General features: G+C 52.7%; 1 protein-coding gene across 2 annotated transcripts; it reads left to right on the plus strand.

The window, feature by feature from the left end:
- Positions 1-367: 367 nt before the first annotated feature.
- On the plus strand, positions 368-21,673 carry PES1 (pescadillo ribosomal biogenesis factor 1). Of its 2 annotated transcripts, none has more exons than XM_054006466.1 (15): positions 368-488; positions 1,458-1,537; positions 6,332-6,485; positions 7,324-7,433; positions 10,890-11,061; positions 11,508-11,597; positions 14,802-14,918; positions 15,196-15,273; positions 15,760-15,849; positions 16,034-16,164; positions 16,678-16,803; positions 17,139-17,323; positions 17,558-17,685; positions 19,550-19,717; positions 20,782-21,673. In XM_054006466.1, the coding sequence occupies exons 1-15, from the start codon at positions 465-467 to the stop codon at positions 20,863-20,865; spliced, it is 1,737 nt and encodes a 578-aa protein (XP_053862441.1). In that variant the 5' UTR covers positions 368-464; the 3' UTR covers positions 20,866-21,673. The 2 variants fall into 2 exon arrangements, with proteins under 2 accessions (XP_053862441.1, XP_053862440.1); XM_054006465.1 differs by having other exon boundaries at positions 370-488; positions 17,555-17,685.
- Positions 21,674-22,736: the final 1,063 nt, after the last annotated feature.

Raw genomic sequence — 22,736 nt, forward strand, 5'->3', positions numbered from 1 at the left:
CAAAGCGCTGAACAGACCCACTGGGCATCTGCCCACTGCACCGCACCAACTCATTTCAATGTCCCTTCCCATTCCCAGCATGCCCCGCGCAAACCCTGGCCCCGTCCCAGCACGTTCTGCGCAATCTCTGGAACCCTATCCCAGCATGCCCTGCGATCCCAGGGTCTGGCCGAGTCATGCCTGAGGGGCCGCGTGGCGCCCCTCTCTGCCTTCCTGAGGCTCCCCCCACCCCGGGCCGGCAGCGCTGCAGGTTCCCCCCGGAGAGAGGCGGGAGGCCTGGCTCAGTGCCGCTCGGATGGTGCCGTCCGCGCAGGCAGCGATCGGGCAGCCCCAGCCGTGGGGTCCTCGGCGGGGCGCGGCGCGGCGAGCCGTGCGTTGCGCTCCACGTGGGGAAGCTGGGAGCAGCCGCCTGCAGACCCAGAAGAGCGGGCGGGCGGGAGCGCGGCCGCTGCTGAGCCGGAGCAATGGGCGGCCTGGAGAAGAAGAAGGTACCGGCGCGGGCCACGCGGGGCTGCTGCTCAAACTCGCCCCTCCCCGCTGCCTGGGGCGCGTCGCGGGCTCGTTCCCGGCGCTGGAAAGTGGCTCCCAAGCTCGCTTCTCTCCGGTGCTACCTTCGAAAGCTGCTGCGCAGGGAACGAGCGGAGCCTGGTGTCCCCGCGGGGGCCCTGGGCTGGACTCGGTCGTCTCCCGAACGTGCCAGCAGCGCCTCGGCCCCGGTCTCCGGGCGGGCCTGCCCTGGTGCGCCCCTTTCTGTGCAGGCAGGAGCGAAGCGCAGGGCACGTGCTGGCACCCGGTAGCCATCGGAAGTGTCACTCCTCCACCCCCCATTGCATTAGTGCTTTTCGTGGCATCTGCTTGCCCATTCTTAAGGTGCCCACAGATCGCTCTCAGCTGGGTGTCAGGGCACGTCGTGTAAATCCCTCTCTTGTCTCAGCTGCTGTGGGTTCCTCCTGCATGTCCCGCACATAGGAATAATCCATAGAATATTATTGCCATCAATAGATTCCTGAGATCCTAGAGATCTGTTCTCTAGAGAATTTCCAATTCGGAGGTGAGCATCTTTTTCTGTATCTCCGATCCTGTGTGGATTAGACTACTTAATACCTATGCTGAGTTACTCAGCTCATGGTCCCTGAATCAGTCATAAAAAAAAAAAAAAAAAAAAAAAAAAAAAAAAATAATAATGGAGATATCCCATCTCCTAGAACTGGAAGGGACCTTGAAAGGTCATCAAGTCCAGCCCCCTGCCTTCACTAGCAGGACCAAGTACTGATTTTGCCCCAGATTCCCAAGTGGCCCCCTCAAGGATTGAACTCACAACCCTGGGTTTAGCAGGCCAATGCTCAAACCACTGAGCTATCCCTCCCCCCTGTTTTCTTTGTGCTCAGTGATCCCAATTCAAGGACACTTCTGTCCCGTGTGCTGCTAATGAATCTTTGTCCTTGTTTTTTACAAAGTACGAGAGGGGATCCGCCACAAACTACATCACTAGAAACAAGGCCCGGAAGAAACTACAGCTGAGCCTTGCAGACTTCAGGTAAGGAATGGCTTAGTGTTTCCGAGTGAGGTTAGTGATGCTGAAAGATGCTGAATTGTCAGCCTTGGATATTGACTTGTTCTGTTCATGTGTAACGTGACATACAGTGCAAGAGCTGTCCAGCCTCCTTTGCCAATCTGGGATAGTCCTGCCCTGCAGGGTTTCTCTTCTAGAGGCGAGAGGGGGTTCTGTTTGTTTATGTATATATAGGTTGCTCCTCTCAGCCAATTCAGTCTTTTGCCTGTGTTAAGGTTGCTAGTAAGCATATAAAGAGATGTGAGTATCTGTTCTTAGGGCTTGTCCACACTGGCACTTTACAGTGCTGTTACGTGCTAGTATAGACAGCGCACCAGCACTGGGAGCTACGCCCCTCGTGGAGGTGGTTGCCGCAACTACACAAGCCATGGTAGCGCTTTAATGTTGCCAGCGTAGACAAGCCCTTAGTGAACTGTTTACAAAATCACTGTTCTTCTACTCTTTTTTGCACATACCTGGGGCTCAAACTTTAGATCCTCCTGAAATTGAACTCAGCTGCTCAGAATCTTATCTCAGCTAGTACATGGTACCCATTCTCTGTGGGGGAAGCAATATTGGAAAGTTATTAATGGTAAAACTTGTAACTTCAGGTGGCCAAGCCCAAGTGATGCACCAAAGAGATTCAAATCCCCATGTGTTGCATTGGGAAGCGTGTAGAAGTGTACACAAGGCCATGTCTATACTACAAGCTTTGGTCAATGCAAGTTATGTTGGCATAAAGACACTTCAGTTGTATACTTATCTCCTTGTGTCAGTTTGACAGATTTTTGTTATGAATTTGCTTGGGCTACGGTTGATTAGGCTGGGCCATAGGATTTTTTTTTTTTTTAGAGAGGAGATGACGAAGCACACCAAGGGTTTAAGTTTTTTAAAGCTTTACTAATATAATAATAAAATACAGCAGAGTGCTGGGAACGCTTTTATGTTACTTAGGGGAAGAAAGAAAGCATTAGAGCCCCAAGCCCTAACCCACTTTTATACTTACATATGCATTACCTAAAACTGGCTAGGCCTGGGTGTCACGTAAGAAGAGGAGGGGGAGGGGTGGATGGGAGTTTTTGCCCTGGGCCCAAGTTGTTTGGGGAATTTGCTGTAATTTTTGAATTGCTTTAGCTTTTGGGAAGGTTTTTAAATTTGGGTTTTTTTGGGGGGGGTGTTGTTGTTTAGGGCCCTTTTTTGCCTGGTGCTTTTTGTACCAGTTTTAATTATTTTGCAGTTGGAAAATCCACTGTGGGGCTATTGTCATGCAAGTGTGCAGGGCCCCTACTACTTAGGACTGTGACTCTTGGCAATGTGCAGGACATAGTGGATGGCTTTGCAGCAATGGAGTTCCTGACCTGCGGTGGAGCCATAGGGATATATGCATGCCATCTGTTTTGGCATTAGACCACCTTGCCACAGAGTACATTAACAGAAAGGACTACTTTTCTATGGTTGTGCAAGCACTGTGGATCACTGGGGACACTTCACTGACATCAGTGTAGGCTGGTTCAGGGAAGGGGCATGACACTTACAGGTTTAAGAACACAGGACTGTTCATAAAGTCACAAGCGGGGACTTTCTTTCCTGACTGGTGGATTGCAATTGGTGATGTTAAAATGCCAATAGTGATCCTAGGTGACCCAGCCTACCCTTTACTTCCCTGGCTTATGAAGTGGCCACTGACTACCTCAACAGCATCAAGGGGAGATTCAACTACTGGCTCAGCAGGTGCAGAATGACAGTTGAATGTGCTTTTTGATTGATTGAAGGGACATTGGTGTTTACTCACAAGATTAAATCTGTGTGTGGGGGGGGGTGGGGGAAATTCCCAATGGTGGTAGCTGCCTGCCATGTCCTGCATGATATGGCTCGGAGAATTTGAAAGTGCACTTTACTCCTGGGGGAATTCTGCACCATTGTGCATGTGCAGAATTTATGGGCCGTGCAGAATTTTTTTTTTCCTCTGCAGAAAATACATTCTGATGGAGATGTGCTGCACTTACACTTTTTGCCCACCAGGGGCTGCTGTGACGCCAGGACAGAGAGCTCCCACCCAAACCCAACAACCCTCCACATTCACACCCAGGTCCCTTCCCAGCAATTACTTCCCTCTCCCTTAGCTTCTCTGTTACCCCTGACTCCCTCAAGCCTTTGCACTGCTTCAGAGGGGTGCGGGAAATATGGTTCTGTATTGTAGTTTAAAGGAATTATTACTCCAAGTTCTCTATTAATCTGCCTAGTAAGAAATCTATTTGTCAAAAAACAGTTCCTGAATCTTTTTGTTGTCTGTATTGTTACAGACATACTTACCAAAATAATTGAAACTGATGTGATTATCTTGTGGTATTTTGACAAATAAAATTTGCAGCTTTTCAATTTTTTTGGTGCCAAATTCCCCCAGGAGTAGCACTTTAACAGTGAGCCACAGTAATGTGTTGTGGTGTACTGTGCTCTCCCTGGCCCTGCTATTTTGGGGCCTGTTAGGAACTGTGTGGTGCTCGATGTACATCAATGAATATAACATTGGCAATGCACCTATTAATTTTGCGGTGCATGGTGTACATTTGTGTGTCACTGATCTTATGGGTTGTGTCCCACTGTGTACAGTAACAAGTGGGTGCTTTCAGAACTGCTAGGCATTCTGCAGCATATGCTGTGAACGAATAAAGATGAATTAGTTTTCCAAATAATATAACTTTATTCAGTAACAATATCAGTGCAAAAAAAGTCTGTGATTTAAAAGCAAATACAATAAAAACTTATTATATTAAAGGAACAGAACGTAATAAGAGGAAAGGACATTTTAGTTGCACACACTGATGTGTGAGAACCGCAGCTGCTGTATATGTGAAGCTGTCGCTGTCCTTAATGTGGAGTAGCAGGGATGGGGCTACCTGCAATGATGAGGGGGTGGGGCTATAGGAGGTTTTGTAATGGAATTCTCCATGGACTGCAAAGGGAGACGAGCCTGTGGTAGTTGAACCACAGAATCTGCAGCATTTGTGTTTGCTGCTGCAGAAGCCCCATTATGTCCTGGTGAATCTCTCTCTCCTTTTCCTGCTGGGCCTCCCGGGCCTTTCTCCTCTCTGCTTTTTCCTTCTCCAGGCGGTCTGCAATATTCACCCTCCAGGCCCTGTGCTCACAGTCTGATAGCTGCACTGGCTTGTTGGATCTCGCTGAACATGTCATCCTGAGTTGTCATCTTTCTCCTCCGCGTGTGGAGGGTAAATCCCTCAAGGCTGCAATGGCAGCAGCTACAGATACAGCACACAGACGTGCCATTGTCAGTATAGTCCCAGCAGAAAGCGAAAGTTAAGATTCAAAAAACCATTGGAAGAGAATTGCAGAGTCTCTCCATGAAAGTTTTATTGAGATCTCTCAGGAGGATTAAAGGGACATCAATAAACAGCTCCACATGCCTCTCCTCCCCCTTTCCTAATGCTACAGGGCAGCAGTTCTCAAACTGGGGCGGCGGAGCTTGGGCTTCGGTTCCCCCTCCTCGGGTCATGCAGTAATTTTTGTTGTCAGAAGAGGGTTGTGGTGCAATGAAGTCTGAGAACACCTGCTATAGGGAAATGAAAAGCAGATGACACTACCTCTCTTCATTGTACTGCTATCTTCCTAGTACGAGTAATTTAACAAAAAGTCGGTAGCTGTATCCGCTGTGAAGGTGCCATCTCTGTAATGGGAAATATATTTACACACCTACCTGAGGATCCTTCCCTTGCATTAAGCTCGACTGACTGGACTGCGGTGGAGTCTCAAACAGGTCTTGGCTTGTGGCATAGCTGGACCCTCCCTCTTCTCCAGCCGCATGTCTCGTCCTCCTTCACCTCCTCTTCGTCTTGGCTGCTCATGCCAAGGTCCTGTGACTCGGGCGCCATGGAGTTATCCACTGTGGTTTGTGGGGTGTTGGTATCTCTGTCAAGTATAGAATGAAGCTCTTCAGGTCTGCGGTTTGGCATCAGATTGATTGTTGGCCTTTTTGGCCTTCTGGTATGCCTGACACGGTTCCTTTGCTTTCACTTGGCACTGCTGCTGGTCCCTGTTGTACCCTTTCTCCTGCATCTCCGATGCAATCTGCTCATAGATGTTTACGTTTCTATGGGTGGTCCATGTCTGTGGCTGTGCCACTGTAAGATCTCTAGTGTAGACATAGCTTCAGCCTGTGATACAGGTGTGTTATATTCTTGGGAAAGTGCCTTGAGTAGCACAGCTGTCTTAGAAGGGGCTTGAATCTTTATTCTGAAAGACTGCACACGATGACTTAGGCAGTACTTTACAGATCCTGCTATAAACAGTTATGAGAGAATGACTGCTGGGCCCAGTGCTGCTTTCCATTGTTTGGAGTGTAGCCTTGAGTAGCATGTTCCAAACTGTACTACTGCTCTGTATGCTGCAATGCTGTGTATGGCGACTTAGCACAGATCCTGCAAAGTCTGTCGCAGGGAATGTCCCAAACTACTTTCCAAATCAAACATTAGACCCATGCAGGGGGTGGGCTTGAGTATTTCCTGGTTTTCAGAGGTTTCTTTACCGCCCACTGTCCACCTTGTGGAAGGGCACGAGGCCTCACTAGGCCACCTTAACTCTCTATTAATAAAGTTTGGTGGCATTCAATTAACAAAGCCCTCCAAACAGCTTTCACCTGATAAACTTCTGCAGCGCCTGGCCTACAGTGGCTTGGAGGTGAAAGGCTCTGCATCCCGTTACCAATGCCTTGAGCCACCCAGTGTCTTTATATGGTTTCTGATCTCCTCTGTGTCTGTATTATAGGCGTCTCTGTATCCTGAAGGGGATCTACCCCCATGAGCCCAAACACAAGAAAAAGGTGAACAAAGGGTCCACTGCTGCCCGGACCTTTTACCTCCTCAAAGACATCAAGTTCCTCCTTCATGAGCCCATCGTCAACAAGTTCCGGGAGTATAAGGTAGGCTGGGAGGCCCAGGGCCAGCTGAGCCCTGCAAGCTATATTAGCTCTGTTCTATTTGAAAGAGACATTCCTCTACCACCACTCTACATACAGGCTCTGGAGCTCCTGACCTCCCTTGCATGGGCTGCTGTCCACCTCCCATTCGGTGGTGCATGTTCCTAACATGCCATGGCTCTTGGGGCTGCTCTTGTCATGGGCGATCTGGGCTTTGGAAACCAAAGGAGGCAGGCATCAGCTGCTGTGTGTGACTTCTTCGGCTGGTGGCCTGGTAGAGTGGGAAGCTGCTGATCTGGGAATAGTCATTGCCGGTGCAGATGGTGTGTTGCTGTAGATCCAGCTGTGCTTGTTAACATGCCACAGGACCTTTGCTTAGGATTTTAGGTCCGCGTGAAGAGATGCAGCCCTAGCGGTGGGGCACTTAAATCAACACTAGAGAGCACTAATGGGCTTTGACTCTGAGTGGGTGGAGGTGCCTGGTTTGTGACTACGAGCTGAAGGGCAGAGCAGCATGATCCAGTGAAGAGAGTAGTGGACTGGGAGCCAGGACTCCTGGGTTCTTTTCCCCTGCTCTGCTCCTGACTTTCTGGGTGACCTTAGACAAGTCCCCTTAGTCCTCTCTGCCACTGTGTGACGCGGTGGTGTGCTGTGAGAAGGCAGGTTTTGAGGCCTGTTTCCTGTTGGGTCTGTTAATCTGCGTACACTGTGCTGTAAGGGAGCCTTTGGCAGTGATGGGAATGTGCTGCATGCCTTGACCTGAAGTGTGGTAGGTGCAGGAAGTGGTCACATGATCACATTCTCTTGTATCAACCCTCTAGCCTCTCTGTCTCTGCTGCAGGTATTTGTCCGAAAACTCCGGAAAGCGTACGGGAAAAGCGAGTGGAATACCGTGGAGCGGCTGAAAGATAACAAGCCCAGCTACAAGCTTGACCACATCCTCAAGGAGAGGTGAGGTGGAGGCTGCCAGGGCTGGGACACCGATAGCACGGTGTGAAGCAGCCCTGTTGCTGTATAGCAGATAAGGTAACCATGTAGGCTGTCTGGAACTCAGAAGGCTTATTCTGATTAGTGAGAATCCATCTAAGCAAGCAGCTGGACCAGGGACTGTCACCCCCCACCCAGCAGTAGGGCTTGTACCTGGGACACTGCTTGGACTTGACCTCAGGCAGCCTCTTTCAAGCATCCAATCCCAAGACTGCAGCTCATGTAACTGACTTGTTCCAAGATAGAATCATAGAACTGGAAGGGACCTTGAGAGGTCATCTAGTCCAGTCCCCTGCACTCAAGGCAGGACTAAGTATTATCTAGACTATCCCTGATCGGTGTTTGTCCAACCCCCAATGATGGAGATTCCATAACCTCCCTAGGCAATTTATTCCAGTGCTTAACCATCCTGACAGTTAAGAAGTTTTTCCTAATGTCCAACCTAAATCTCCCTTCCTGCAATTTAGGCCAATTGCTTCTTGTCCTAGCTGCAGAGGTTAAAAGAACAATTTTTCTCTCCTCCTTGTAACAACTTTTATGTACTTGAAAACTGTTATCATGTCCCCTGTTAGTCTTCTCTTCTCCAGACTAAACAAACCCAGTTTTTTCACTCTTTTTTGCAACAGCATTACACTGTTGACTCGTATTTGTGATCCACTATGACCTGCAGATCCCTTTCCGCAGTACTCCTTCCTAGGCAGTCATTTCCCATTTTGTATGTGTGCAACTGATTGTTCCTTCCTAAGTGAAATACTGTGCATTTGTCCTTATTGAATTTCATCCTATTTACTTCAGACCATTTCTCCAGTTTGTCCAGATCATTTTGAATTTTAATCCTATCCTCCAAAGCACTTGCAGCTTGGTATCGTCCGCAAACTTTATCAGTGTACTCTCTATGCCATTATCTAAATCATTGATGAAGATATTGATCAGAACCGGACCCAAAACTGATTCCTGCAGGACCCCACTCATTATGCCCTTCCAGCATGATTGTGAACCACTGATAACTATTCTCTGGGAACGATTTTCCAACCAGTTATGCACCCACCTTGTAGTAGCTCCATCTAGGTTGTATTTCCCTAGTTTGTTTATGAGAACATGATGCGAGACAGTATCAAAAGTCTTACTAAAGTCAAGATATACCACATCTACCGCTTCCCCCCCATCCACAAGGCTTGTTACCCTGTCAAAGAAAGCTATCAGGGTGGTTTGACACGATTTGTTCTTGACAAATCCATGTTGACTATTAATTGCCACCTTATTATCTTCTAGGTGTTTGCAAATTGATTGCTTCATTATTTGCTCCATTATCTTTCTGGGTACAGAAGTTAAGCTGGCTGGTTTGTAATTCCACTGGGTTGTCCTTATTTCCCTTTTTATAGGTGGGCACTATATTTGCCCTTTTCCAGTCTTCTGAAATGTTTCCCATCTTCCATGACTTCAAAGATAATTGCTAATGACTCAGATATCTTCTCAGTCAGCTCCTTGAATATTCTAGGATGCATTTCATCAGGCCCTGGTGATGTGAAGACATGTAACTTGTCTAAGTAATTTTTGATTTGTTCTTTCCCTATTTTAGACTCTGATCCTACCTCATTTTCACTGGCATTCACTATGTTAGACGTCCAATCGCCACCAACCTTCTTGGTGAAAATCGAAACAAAGAAGTCATTAAGCACCTCTGCCATTTCCACATTTTCTGTTATCGTCTTTCCCCCTCATTGAGTAACGGGCCTACTCTGTCCTTGGTCTTCCTCTTGCTTCTAATTTATTTGTAGAATGTTTTCTTGTTTCCTTTTATGTCCCTAGCTAGTTTGATCTCATTTTGTGGCTTGGCTTTTCTAATTTTGTCCCTACATACTTGTATTATTTGTTTATATTCATCCTTTGTAATTTGACTGAGTTTCCACTTTTTGTAGGACTCTTTTTTTTTTTTGAGTTTTAGATCATTGAAGATCTCCTGGTTAAGCCAGGGTGGTCTCTTGCCATATTTCCTATCTTTTCTACACAGTGGGGTAGTTTGCTGTTCCTGTGAGTTGCATCATTGCCTTTAAAACGTTCATAAACTGTTGCTTATGAGTTGCAGAGACAATGGGGCAAAGCAGGGTTGAGCCTGTGCAGCCTTAGTACAAGTTCCAGGGCCCAGGGGGCTGTGTGATACCTAGCAGGATGTCATGGGCTCCCCTTCTCTCCCTGAGTGGTGATTTCAAAGATGATGCTCAGAGCCACTCCTAGAGGAGTGTGAACCGTGCAGATGATCTGCCCGGTCACATAGTGACTGCAGTGAAACATGAAGGACGCACCCACCAACCTGCCGTTATCAGCAGAGCTGATCTGTGTTCTGGTGGTGCTTGGAGGCCTCAGCTGAGGTCAGGACCCCATTGTGCTAGGTGCTGTACAAACACCTAGTAAGAGATGGAGAGCTGACCATCTACATAGACAAGACAGTGGCTGGGAAGGGAAATAACCAGAGAATGGAAGATGCACGGCAGAGCCAGGAGTAGAACTTAGGTCTCATGACTCCTAGATCAGTGGCCTAGTCCAAGCCCATGCGGCCTCCCATCTCTCTTAGTAAGAGCTTTGTTGCAGGGCTTGTTCTGTGTGTGTAAAGCACCATGTTGTCTGATAGCGCTACTGGGCAGATTTTCAAAGGTCATTGGCACCAAACGATGCACCAAGGTGCCTACTTTTGAAAACTGCCCTAGGTGCCTAAATACCTTTGAGACTCTCTCTCTCCTGCTGTTGATTGTAAAGATATCAGGATATGGACAGTCACAGTAACACTGGTAGCAGTGCAGACCAGCTGGGCACTGGAGTCCATAGTAGATGTGGTGGTACCATAAACAGACCCGAGTGAGTGTTCGCAAGCTAATGCCTGTGGCATGGGTTGGTGAAACGTCCATTGTACACAATGCAAACACACACAGCATACAAGCCAGGGAGCCGCAAGTGTTTATACAAGTCAGGCAGAGGGAACATGATTTGTTGTTGCACTAGTGAGCTTCCCAGGCTGTCTCCATCTCATTTCTCCCTACTGTGTGTTTCCTCTTTGCCACAAGTGTAGGTGTGCCTGGGGGGGGGCTTGTTGTTCACTACTGCCTGAACGGCACCAGAGTGGGTCTGGACTCTGACCCCCCCCACTAGGGGGTGCAATGTCTCTGCAGATCACATGGCTTTGTTGGCATCTGGTGCCAGCTGTGGTAGTAAGGCGCTCAGGGATGAAGAAGCCTGCTCTCTAGAACTGGTCTGAGATGGCCCCAAACTTGGCTCACAGGGGCCACCCAGCAACTGTTGGAAGGCCCCAGTTTTTGGCCACTCCTGGGCTGGGTGCGAGTGCCGCCTTGTTAGCTGTGTGGGAGGAGGATGCTATTCGGAGCCCCCTCCTATTCTCACCGGGATTCTCTCCTGTGGCGGCTGCAGGTACCCAACCTTCATCGATGCCCTGCGGGACCTGGATGACGCGCTGTCCATGTGCTTCCTCTTTGCCACCTTCCCGCGCACTGGCAAGTGCCATGTGCAGACCATCCAGTTGTGCCGCCGGCTCACTGTGGAGTTCCTCAACTATGTCATCGCCTCCCGCTCCCTGCGCAAGGTGAGAGTACCCTGCTAGCACAGGCCCTTCGCCCACCTGGGTAGCACGGTGAAGACATCGGCAAAAGGCGCCCTTTTGTGGCTGGCTGGGCAGTTGGGCTAAGAGATGTCTTTGGTTCCAGAGCATCTAGTCACCAACTAATGCTTGCCCTGAGAGTTCCCTTGGAGAAGTGGATGAGAGGCCTTCTGCAGCAGGGCAACACTATGCTGTTGTCAGCTTGTGCTCTGGAAAAATTCACTCCCTGGATAGCGAGGGGTTAACTGATGTCAGTCTCCTGCCTAGTACAGATCTGAGAGCCTTGCTTACGCTGCTGGAGGGTGGTGTGGGCCTGAATGCGTGTGGGATTCACAGTGTGCTAGCTAGGCTGTCTCCTTTCCTGCCAGTGGCCGTGCCCCCTCTTTCCCCCCGCTCCTTCTCTAGCTCCTCTCCCTTTGCTCTCCCGCCAGGTGTTCCTGTCCATCAAAGGGATCTATTACCAGGCCGAGGTGCTGGGGCAGCCCATCACCTGGATTGCTCCATATGCCTTTGCCCACGATGTGAGTACCGTCCGCTCTGCTCCTGTGTCTCTGTCCATCTCCCAATTTCCCTAAGGCCTGTGAATGAGATGGGGGGGGGGGACTCTAGTATCCCTCCATCAGTATAGGGGGGTGTCCCAGGAGTGGGCAGGATGGCTCCTTGAAGCTGCTGTAGTTGAGCTGCCCCCCAGGGCCTGCATTGCAGCATGGCGTACAGAGGCCAGGATATCCTGGGGCCTGATGCCCAGGGAACCGTCTGAAACAGCCTCTCCCCTGCCCCTCTGGGGCACCCCTGCCTCTGGGTCAGAGTCACCACCTTGCATGCGCTAGTCAGCAGCCCTGGTGCTGGTTCATTGTTCTCCTCTTGGGCTGAAAATAATTAACTTTATTAAAGTTCAGCGAAGTAATTAAAGATTAACTGGGGCTGGGTGGTGAGTGGGATGGAAGGAGGAACGGAGCCTTCCCTAGCGAGCTCACCAGCTCCCAGACAGCTCTGGTTGGTGGAGACTCACAGCTGGTCCCATCAGAGCATTGGGAAGCGGGTGTGGGGTGTCAGCCCTTGTCCTGGGGCCAGGGTCCCTCATTAGCTGCTAATTGTATCCACACAGGCCAGGCAGACTGCACTGCTCTGTAGAGGTCAGAGCTGTCTCAGGGCAGTGTGGGGGATCCTTTGCTGCTCTCTGAGTGCCCCCTGCCAGTGAAGGCGGGGGGAGTCTGTTGTGATCATCTTGACGCACAAGCTGGGATTTGTTTCCAGTTCAGTCGTGTTGGAGCTGGGACTTGGAGAGCAGCTGGGGATGGGGATGCTAGTGTCTGGGCTTCAGGATGGGAGCCAGGCTGTTAGACTGCAAATGTCATCTTCTGGAAAATTTCCTTTATATGAAGGCTATGACATGCTACGAACAGGACTGTCCTTTGCTGCGCAGGGTAGATGTGATATGAGGGTGCAATGGGCAGCAAACAGAGCAGGATCCTGCAGTGACAACGGGGTGATCAAAAGTCCGTGACAACATGATGCACGTGCACGAGGGGGCAGAGTTAAGGCTGAATGGTCCCTGCTGTGCCCTGCTCGTCAGCATTTCACTTTGCCACTGGCTCTCTCTCTCCATACTTATCTGGCCCCCTGTTACCATGGCATCTGAGTCCCACAGCGCTGCCGAGAGGGCTCTCATCCCCATTGTACAGGTGGGCAGTGGAGGCACAGAGACTAAGTGACTTGCCTTAAGTCACAGGATGTTTGTTGCAGAGCAGGAATCGAACTTGGGTCTTCCCAAGACCAAGGTAGAACGCTGGCCCCTAGGTCATTCCTCTGGTTTTGCTCTAGTTATAGATTCATAGAGTGAAAGTCAAAAAGGATCACTATGATCATGTAGTCTGACCTGCTGTATGACACAGGCCGGAGAACTTCACGCCACGATTCCTGCATCAGGCTCAGAACTTCTTCCTGAGCTAGAGTATCTCTTTGAAGATCCTGCTCTCTTTCCCCTTCTGACATGTCCGATCAACCTCAATTTCTAGTTCCCACTGCCCCAGGAAGGTGTCTCTTTTCCCCCCTCCAGCTATGTCTCTGCTGGGTTATTCATTTACTGGCTGGGGATCTGTATTGTACTCCTCCAGTTGACTGGAAATCAATGGCCTTTGCTGATCTTTAAGTCCCTCTGGGGCCTCCTGAGCTCTCCCAGACCCCTCCAGTCTGAGCAGCAGACAGTCCTGGAGATGCTGTACAGCCATCTCCAGCTGAACCTGCCCAATCCACTCCTCCTGTGCCTTTCACTTTCTCTTGGTGATCCCCTGGAGGGTCTCCACAGGTCATTGAACTGGAGTCCTACCTGTTAGTCGTGTGTTTTAAGACCAACCTCTCGTCCTCTTGTGGCTGCAGTTGCAGGTCTCTCTTGTGTGGGTTCCCTTGTTCTTTGGCTGCCCTGGGGTTCCCAGGGCAGCGTGTGGGTGACATGCAGGCAGTGCCATGTAGGGTCCTACTCTGATGCTAACGCATCACACCCTGCCCTGCTAGGGGACTGGGTGGAGGGGTACTCTGCAGGCTCCCTCTCATCAGCCTTCAAGGACCTTTTCCCAAGGTTGTTACCTCCCTGCAGTGCCTGCTGAGAGCGCTTAATGAGCAGCCTGGAAATGGCTGGCCTGGGGCATGGAGGCAGCTCCTGTGAACGCTGGGTGAGGGGGATGAGTCTCTAATGCAGAGTCAGTGAGTTTCTTCCTGCCGTTGCCTGGAGATTGAGCTCTCCCTGGCTCACTGCAGCGGGAGCAGCCCCAGGCGGAGGGGTGGTGGGGGAGACAGCCCAGTTCAACTCTGTGCTCCGGCTCTTGGGGCTGAGCACTTGCCAGGCAGACCACTCTAAGGCTTGTGTGTGTGGGGCGGGGTGGGTACAGTGGTATTAATTGGAGAGACCTAGGCATGGGAACTAGGGTTGCGGGGTGCTGCAGCACCCCCAGGTTTCACTGTGAGAAGTTGCTTTATGACAGAGGTCTCCCAATCTGTGCTGCGTGCCTCCCTAGGGGGTGCTGAGGAACATTTTGGGGGTGTGTAGGTTAGGCCTGGGTCAGCCCCCAGAGGGGTGGGGAGGGAGCGCCACCCAGCTCCACTCCTGGCCCCAGCCTGGCTGCTGGCCCTGGTTGCCAGTCCAAGGGCTCTGCTCCTGGCCCCGGTGCTGAGTATTGGCTCTGCTCCCAGCCCTGCGTGCGGGGTCCCATCTGCCATCGGCTCCGCACCTGGCTATGAGCCTGATCCCGGCTGCAGGACCCGTGCCTGGGGCTCTGCTCCCGCCCCCAGCTATGGTCCTAGCCAGGCCCCCCTTACCACTGTCCACATCCTCCTTTCCCAGAGCCACTCTTGGCCCCAGCTCTGGGGGGTGCAGACAGGGATGGGGGGGGAGCAAGGTAATTGGGGACCACTAGCTTTCAGCACCCCTACTGTAAAAAGTGTTCCAGTGCCACTGCTGAGGGACACAGAAAGGCAGAGACTTTCCCAGCCCAAGATCGTGCAGTGAGTCAATGGCAGACCTGCAAAGAGAACCCAGGTGTCCTGCGGCCTCCCCTTTAGAGAGCTTAACTCTCCTTCCCCCACCCCAAGCTGGTTGGGCAAGAATGGACCATGCCTGGACCCCTGTGTGTGGGGAGGGGGAGGTGCTGGTTATCACTGCTCCTCCCTCCCTCCCTCCCCCCCCATACTCTTGATGCCCCTGGTTGACCTCCCACTGTCTCTTCCAGCACCCGACGGACGTGGACTACAGGGTCATGGCAACTTTCACGGAGTTCTACACCACACTGCTGGGCTTTGTGAACTTCCGCCTCTACCAGTCCCTCAACCTGCACTACCCCCCCAAGGTGAGGGACAGGGGGCACCGCCAGGGCTTACGAGCCCAGGCCCTTGGTACCAAGGGGAGAGGTGACTGTTGCATCAGGGCTGGGGGACCGCAGTGTGATTCAGGCTCTTCCCTTGCCCCGGTGCTTAATGTTGGGTGATGCTACTGGTGGGGCGGGAGTGCTGTGGGCGAGCACAGCAGGGTCGGATCCTGCTGGAAGGGTGGTGACTGCCTGTGGGGCTGGGGAAGGGAGCAGCAGGATCATGCCAGACTCTGGCCATGCCTTCTCCTCTCTGTAGATTGAAGGCCAGGCTGAGGCAGAGCGGAAGCCGGAGGAGGGGCAGGCGTATGCCATGGACTCGGAGAGCTACATGGAGGTGAGAGGCCCTGCCTGGCATGTGGACCCTATATGACACCCTGGAGCTGTTTAATGGGCCCTGAGCCACATATCACCCAATCATGGACCCTGCCCCTCCCTGGGGGCTCCTGCATAGCTGGACACTCCCCAGCTGGCCTGGGGGTGGGGCACAGACCCTGCCATTCTTGGCTGCCCTGGCTGGGGAGCTGGGCCCCTCTCCCTGATGCACTCGGTATTGTTTGTAGCCATGCAAGTAAAAGGGACCTTGATCTCTGACGCAAGGGCTAGAGGGGAGCCATTCCCTGGTGCCATGCAATGGACCAGGTGCATTATGGGGCTTCCTTTGAGCCCTTGGGTATTGGCTGCAGCTGGAGGTGGGATAAGAAAGAGGACCCCCATAGGACCTACAGCCTGGGTCCTGCCCTGAGATCTTAACTACCTTTCCGAGCAGCCTCCCCCATACGAGGAGCTGTGTGAGACGTGTTGCTGGTCTTTCCCACTGCAGAAGCTGTCGGCTCTGAGTGCCAGCCTAGCCCGAGTGGTAGCGCCGAACCCAGAGGACGAAGTGCAGGTGGATGAGTTCCCTGTGGACGGGGTAAGAGCTCAGCAGGTTGAATTTATCACTGCTCCAAGTCCCCCCACACCTCGAAGGAGGCTGGCAGGGCAGGGACAGCCATGAGGGAGGGGGCTCCCGGCTGTCCCTTTCCTTGTCTAGGGTTGGCATGTGGGGAAGGGAGGGCATGGCAGAGGAGCTTCTCACAGCACCTTGCTCTGGCCAGGAGAGTGCGGAGCAGGAGGAGGCGAGGAAGAAGGAGCAGGAGGCAGTAGAGAAGCAGAAGAAGCTGTTTGAGGGGCTGCGGTTCTTCCTGAACAGAGAGGTGCCTCGGGAGCCCATAGCCTTCATCATCCGGTACGTGCCGATCGCACTCTTCCTCCCTCAGGGCGAGCCGGGGCAGGAGGATGCAGACCAGACTCCCCAGGGGACTGAACTGGGTGGGTGCCAAGTCCAGGAGTAAGTGGGGAGCAAGGGCAATATTAGTGATGGAGGAAGCCCGTGAGCCATCTGGAGACCCTCTAGCCATGAGAGTAGGATTAACCCAGGTGTGTTGCTCCAGGGAACCCTGCCCGTGAAAGCTAACCAGCGAGGCTGGGGTGAACGGGGTCCCCGGAGCAGCCTTGAAGCCCGGCTGTGGCTGTGAGAAGGTGCTGTGGGCCCCTTGACAAGGCTGAGGGCGGGGATCTGCATTTCTGCTCCTCTTGGCAATCCAGGCTTATCCAGTCTTAGCCTCACCGTGTCCCTGCAAGTTTCCACTGCAAACGGTGAGGCCCCTCTGTGTCCCGCATGGGACGCTGTTCCCTGCTCCTCAGCTCATGCTGGGCCTTCCCTGCCCAGCCTGATTCACGGGTGTTACTCATTGGGCAGGTGTTTTGGAGGCAATGTCTCTTGGGATAAGTCCGTGTGCATCGGTGCCACCTACGATGTGAGGGACCCAACCATCACCCACCAGATTGTCGACCGGTCCAGCCTGGAGAAACAGGTGATAGGCAGGTGAGCTCTGTGCCTTTGCCTGGGTGAGATCTGATCCTCTGCACAAGTGGCAGGAGAGACCAACTGACTGTCCTGCTCTGGAGCCATCCAGCCCAGCTCTTTGTCCTCAGTGTTTCTGTCCTGCCACCCCTGGGCGTCTATCTGCTGACTTCAGTGCACTTTGAACCAGGCCCCTGTGAGGTGTCTGCCCCAGTCCCCTTTTGGTGTGCAAGTGGCTTGCTCCATGTTCTAGGGACCCTGCTGGGGGGGTGTCACCCACTCACATCCACCTCCGCTTGGCTCTTCCCTCTCCTCCACTCCTCTCGCTGACTCCAGCCCTCTCCCCACCCTCCTAGGTATTACCTCCAGCCGCAGTGGGTGTTCGACTCAGTCAATGCCAAGATGTGCCTCCCAGTGGCTGATTATTTCCCTGGCGTGCTGCTGCCCCCGCACCTCTCGCCCTTCGTTTCAGAGAAGGATGGGGACTACATCCCGCCTGAGAAGCTGAAGCTGCTGGCCCTGCAGAGGGGCGAGAACCCAGGTAATGGGGAGGCCAAGTCCCTAGGATCCGGCCAGTTTTCCCACCTTGGGCATCCTTCACCTCCCCCCGGGTGTCGGTCCCTCCCTCCTTTTGCCTCCCCGTCCCAGTTTACCAACTGGTCCTTTAGGAGCACAGACCTGGGAAACATGCACCCGGGCTGTCTGCCAGCCCATCCTGCTCTGTTTAGGGTCAGAATCCTGAATGGTACCTCTGCTCTCTTGCCTTCTCTAGCAGAAGAGAGCGGAGAGGAGGATGACAGTGATGAAGATGATGATGATGAAGGCTCAGAAGGAGAAGAGCACTCTGAAAAGGAAGATGAAGGGAAACTGAAGAAGCTGGAAGAGCAGCGATCCCAGGGAAAGGTACCGTGCATAGCTATGGAGCCAGCGTGCCCTGAAGGGGACATCCCCATTGTGGTGCAGCTCTGGTCACACTCCATGCCTCCCGTCTCAGCCTCCACTGGGTAGCACCTGCTGGAGGCAGGTTGCCATATGGTTTCCGTTCTGAGCCCCCTGCTCAGCTGTGCAGAACACTCCCCTTTGACTCAGTCTCTGCAGGTGATGTCCCTTTCTGAGAGAGCAGGGGCTGGGCAAAGGACTTGGAGCTTGAGGTTGATTTTTTTTGTTTTTGTTAAATAAATTCACTCCTTAATCTTTGATGGGGCTCCTGCAGAACGGGCTGGGGTCTGGGCCTGGTCTGGCCAGTCTTTATCCAGGGCTAGCACCTGTCCTTAAATCCAGACCACTCTTCTCCAGCCCCACTGAAATCTGCATAGTGATTATGCACAGCAAAAACCATTGCTACACGCGCAAGTGCGTAGTCAAGACGCTGTGTGTACTCATGGGAGGTTGGAGGGGACAGGTCCCCCTCTGTGCCAGTCCACAGAGGACAGGAGTCTGCACAGCCCCAGCTAGGGAACATTGGCTCAAGCAGTAGCTGCTCATGCTTTTGACTCTGGAGGTCCCTGGTTCAATCCCTCGTGTTTTTGGACAAATGTGTTCTAGGGACGTGTGTACATTGTCTGAGGAACCTTGAAAGTTCCCCCAAGCCAGACAGTGCCATGCTTTCTTCTCTACTTTTTTTAGAAAAAGTAAGGAAACGAATTGCAAAAACCTGTTAGTGCAGTGCTGAGGGAGCACAGCTAAAGTTCCTGCTGCTGGTGGTGCTGGGCACATGCCCTCTTTCCCATGATGGTCTTTGCCTTAATTCCTGTGGGAGGTAGCTCTGAGCACATCCAGGAGGGACCTTGGTGCATTCTCTGCCATTCATAGAATCCTAGAATATCAGGGTTGGAAGGGACCTCAGGAGGTATCTAGTCCAACCCCCTGCTCAAAGCAGGACCAACCCCAACTAAATCATCTCAGCCAGGGCTTTGTCAAGCTGGGCCTTAAAAACCTCTAAGGATGGAGATTCCACCACCTCCCTAGGTAACCCATTCCAATACTTCACCACCCTCCTAGTGAAATAGTTTTTCCTAATATCCAACCTAAACCTCCCCAACTGCAACTTGAGACCATTACTCCTTGTTCTGTCATCTGGTACCACTGAGAATAGTCTAGATCCATCCTCTTTGGAATCCCCTTTCAGGTAGTTGAAAGCAGCTATCAAATCCCCCCTCATTCTTCTCTTCTGCAGACTGAACAATCCCAGTTCCCTCAGCCTCTCCTCATAAGTCATGTGCTGCAGCCCCCTAATCAGTTTTGTTGCCCTCCACTGGACTCTTTTCAATTTTTCCACATCCTTCTTGTAGTGTGGGGCCCAAAACTGGACACAGTACTCCAGATGAGGCCTCACCAATGTCGAATAGAGGGGAATGATCACGTCCCTCGATCTGCTGGCAATGCCCCTACGTATACAGCCCAAAATGCCGTTAGCCTTCTTGGCAACAAGAGCACACTGTTGACTCATATCCAGCTTCTCATCCACTGTAACCCCTAGGTCCTTTTCTGCAGAACTGCTACCTAGCCATTCGGTCCCTAGTCTGTAACAGCACATTACGTTAATGGCACCTCGTTAGTGGGGTGCTAGCTCAGCACTCCGCCTTACCTGCATGCAGTTCTAGCTCACGCTACCCCAGCTGCTCCAGGCTCGGCAGTGGGGTCCCCTCAGGATAGGGCCACCCTGCTGGGGAATGGGCAGTGCTGTCTGCAGGGTTGGGGGTGGAGTCCCTTGCAGTGGGTGCAGCAGGGGCTTCTGAGGTAACTGGCTCTCTTTTGCCCTCCCCAGAAACTGCCAGCGAAGGTGTCGGTGGGCACGGTGCGGCTGGAGGACAAGCAGCGAGCAGCCCAGGAGGAGCAGAGCGAGGAGAAGCGTCTCGCCATCATGATGATGAAGAAGAGGGAGAAGTACCTCTACCAGAAAATCATGTTTGGGAAGAAGCGCAAAGTCCGAGAGGTATTGTGGCTGGAACTCCCTCCCCAGCATGGGGATGAACCCCCCGGTCACTAGAGCAGGACTATAGGCCTTAACACTCAGCCTGCTCCCACCACAAAGTGCACACTGGTGAAGAGAGGTGGGTTACCCTAACCGAGCCAGGCTGCAGTGAGTTCTAACTGGATGGAGATGACACAGCACTGGGGGAGTGGGGAGTGCTGCTTAACAAATGGGAAAACTGAGGCACAGAGCCAGTGACTTGCTCAGTGTCCCAGGGAGGGTTGGCGCCTCCACGGTGATTTGAACAGCGTTGCTGACTTCCAGCCCTATGCTCAGTCTAATAGGCAATGCTGCCTCTCTATGGTGTATACAGAACAGGAGAAGCCACTGAGGGAGGATTGTGCATTCAGAGACTTGGGCCTGGGTTCAGCAGTGATGAAAATGTGGTGTAAACGTCTTGGGGAGGGGGGCTTTTTCTACAACACCTCCCCTGGCCCGCTTGGTCTGTAATGTACACCCACCCCATACCTCACCTCTTGGCCCTTGGGGCTTTCACCTGGGGCTTGCTGACATTGAATAAATGGGAGCAAGACTGAGCCTTTTGCTACTGGAGGCACTTCTGCCCTCTCCACCCCCCAGAGCATCTGAGTCCCTCCTCCTCCCTCCAACGCCCCACAGTTTTCGCTGCCTGCCAGGGTGGGTGGAAGTCTAAGCCTGGTGCAGAGCTCTGGCCTGGGAGTCAGCGAGGTTAGGTCCCTGACGTGGTCCTGGGGTGTCCCAGGGGGCCTGTGTCCATAGCAGTGATGTATACCATGAGTCAGCATTCCCCCCACCACCACCACCACCCCCGGGGGGGGGGGGGGGAGAGAAAGCTAGCGCTAGTGAATGACTTAACTAACTGGCCTGATCCAGCAGCAGGCCCAGAGCTAGGAGTGGGTGGGTCTGGCCCGGAGGCTGAGATCGGGGTATGATCACCACCAGTGTTGGAGGGGGTTAGAGTCTGGCTCTAGCATGACTGTAACAGGCAGGGGGAAGAACTGTCAACCGTGTACAGGGGTTAATCTGGGCGGCTTCTCCCTCCGCAGGCGACCAGACTCGCCGAGAAGAGGAAAGCTCATGATGCTGCCACAAAATCCGAGAAGAAAACCAAGAAGGTGCGACGGGAGTGACGGGGCTGTCGGGCTCTGCCCTCCCTCCAGGATTGGAGCTGCCCCTTGGCCCGGGAGACCTGCTTTCTAGGCTGTACCTCAGGCCTTCTCCAGGATAGGCCAAACTGAACAGAAGCCACCATCATCTGGCCGGCTGTGACCTTCAGCTCTGTCAATGCTCTGGGGACACCCCCATTACCACTTATTCCCTCTATTTAAAAACAAAACCAGCCTCTTCCCCCATCCTCCAGGACCCCATCCAAGGCGAGGCTGCGGGATCGTTCTTTGTCTGCTTCACCCGCTCCAATGCCAACAGGTCATGGGTGGGAGGGGGCAGTGGATATCCCCCACCTGGTCTCTCCTGGCAGAGCCTCCGGGTAGGCAGATGAGGAAAGGGAAGAATCCTCGTGGCTGCAGCAGATCATGGATGCAGCCAAAGGTCCCCAGAGAAGCCGAATGGCCTGTTAAGTGTCAGCAGCTCTCCCTAGGTCAGGGGAGGGGAGACTGTGCCTGGTGCAGGCGAACATCTTGGGGCTCTGGGTACAGGTAAAAACGGGACCCAGGGTGAGCTGGCCCAGGCCCTGAGCTGGGGCTCCTCCAGCAGGCTGGGCACCTTGGAGCTTGCGGCAGGTGCTGCTCTGAGAGGGAAGGTCCCTTTGCTGCTTGCTTTGCAGGCTGGGGATCCGCACCGTCCCTTGCAGCCAGTGCAGGCAGGTTGTGGGGTCTCCTGGGAAAAGCTGGCCCTCCCCCTGAGCTCCCCTCCGCACAGGAGCTGGGGCCTGTAAATGACTGTGATTTTTACTGTATTTTAGTAAAGTCAACTTTCACAGCTGGCCTCCTGCATGGTCTGTCCCCTCCTGCTTGGTGCTGGCAGGGCTGGAGCAGTGTTTCAGGTGCCTGTTTTCAGACACTGCGGTGACAACAGGATTAGATGGCATCTGAGCAGCAGGGTTGGGGATCTCAGAGGTACCTAAATGTTGGCCTGAGGCACCTAAAGCAATCATTAGGTCTTGTCTATGTGACAGTGGCTGCGGCAGCACAGCCGCGGCACTGCAGCTGTAGCCCTCTAGCATAGACGCTTCCGACATCGAGGCCAGGGGGCAGTCTGTGGCTGTACTTATTCCATCTCTCTGAGAGGCTGTATCGAGGTTGGTGGAAGAATTCTTCCATCACCCTAGCTGTGTCTGCGCTGGGTGTTTCGCAGCCCTGGGCAACGTAGCTGGGTCCATAAGTTTTAAGGGTTGGCCAGGCCTAGGCAGGGCCAGCTCCAGGCACCAGCCAAGCAAGCTCATGCTTGGGGCGGCAGATTCTAAGGGGCGGCATTCTGTCCAATCCTAGGGTGGCACGGCTGCCCTATTTTTTTTTGTTTGTTTGTTTTTTTGCTTTTTGCTTTGCCTCCGGGTCCAGCTGCTCTGCACCCAGGGTTTTTGTTTTTGTTTTTTGCTTTGCCTCCGGGTCCGGCCACCCTGCACCCTGAGGTTTGTTTATTTATTTATTTATTTTTGCTTGGGGTGGCAAAAAAGTCAGAGCTGGCCCATGGCCTAGGTTCCTGTGTGGCTCTAGCCCAGAGATACCAAATGATTGGCCCAAGATCCCACAGGCAGCCTACCAAAGCAGGGCCTTGATTCAGGGTTTCAGTCCTAGACCTGCAGTGGGCCATCCTTCTCTATAGTCCCAGTGTGTGTTAGTCCACTCTCAGGGCCCCACCCTGCTCTTTTGCTATACTTCTGCCTGTTAGTTGCAACACCGACGGCTCATTGACGTGGCAAATGGAACTGAGATAACTAAGTTAATCATAACATGCCTTTTGCAGGGTTTTTATTTGGGGGGGGAGGGGGGTGATCCACATGTTTATAGTGCAGTATTTGAGCTTTTAGGTGCAAAGAAAGGGA

The sequence above is a fragment of the Malaclemys terrapin genome, chromosome 16 (genome assembly GCF_027887155.1).
Source record: "Malaclemys terrapin pileata isolate rMalTer1 chromosome 16, rMalTer1.hap1, whole genome shotgun sequence".
Lineage (NCBI taxonomy): Eukaryota > Metazoa > Chordata > Testudines > Emydidae > Malaclemys > Malaclemys terrapin.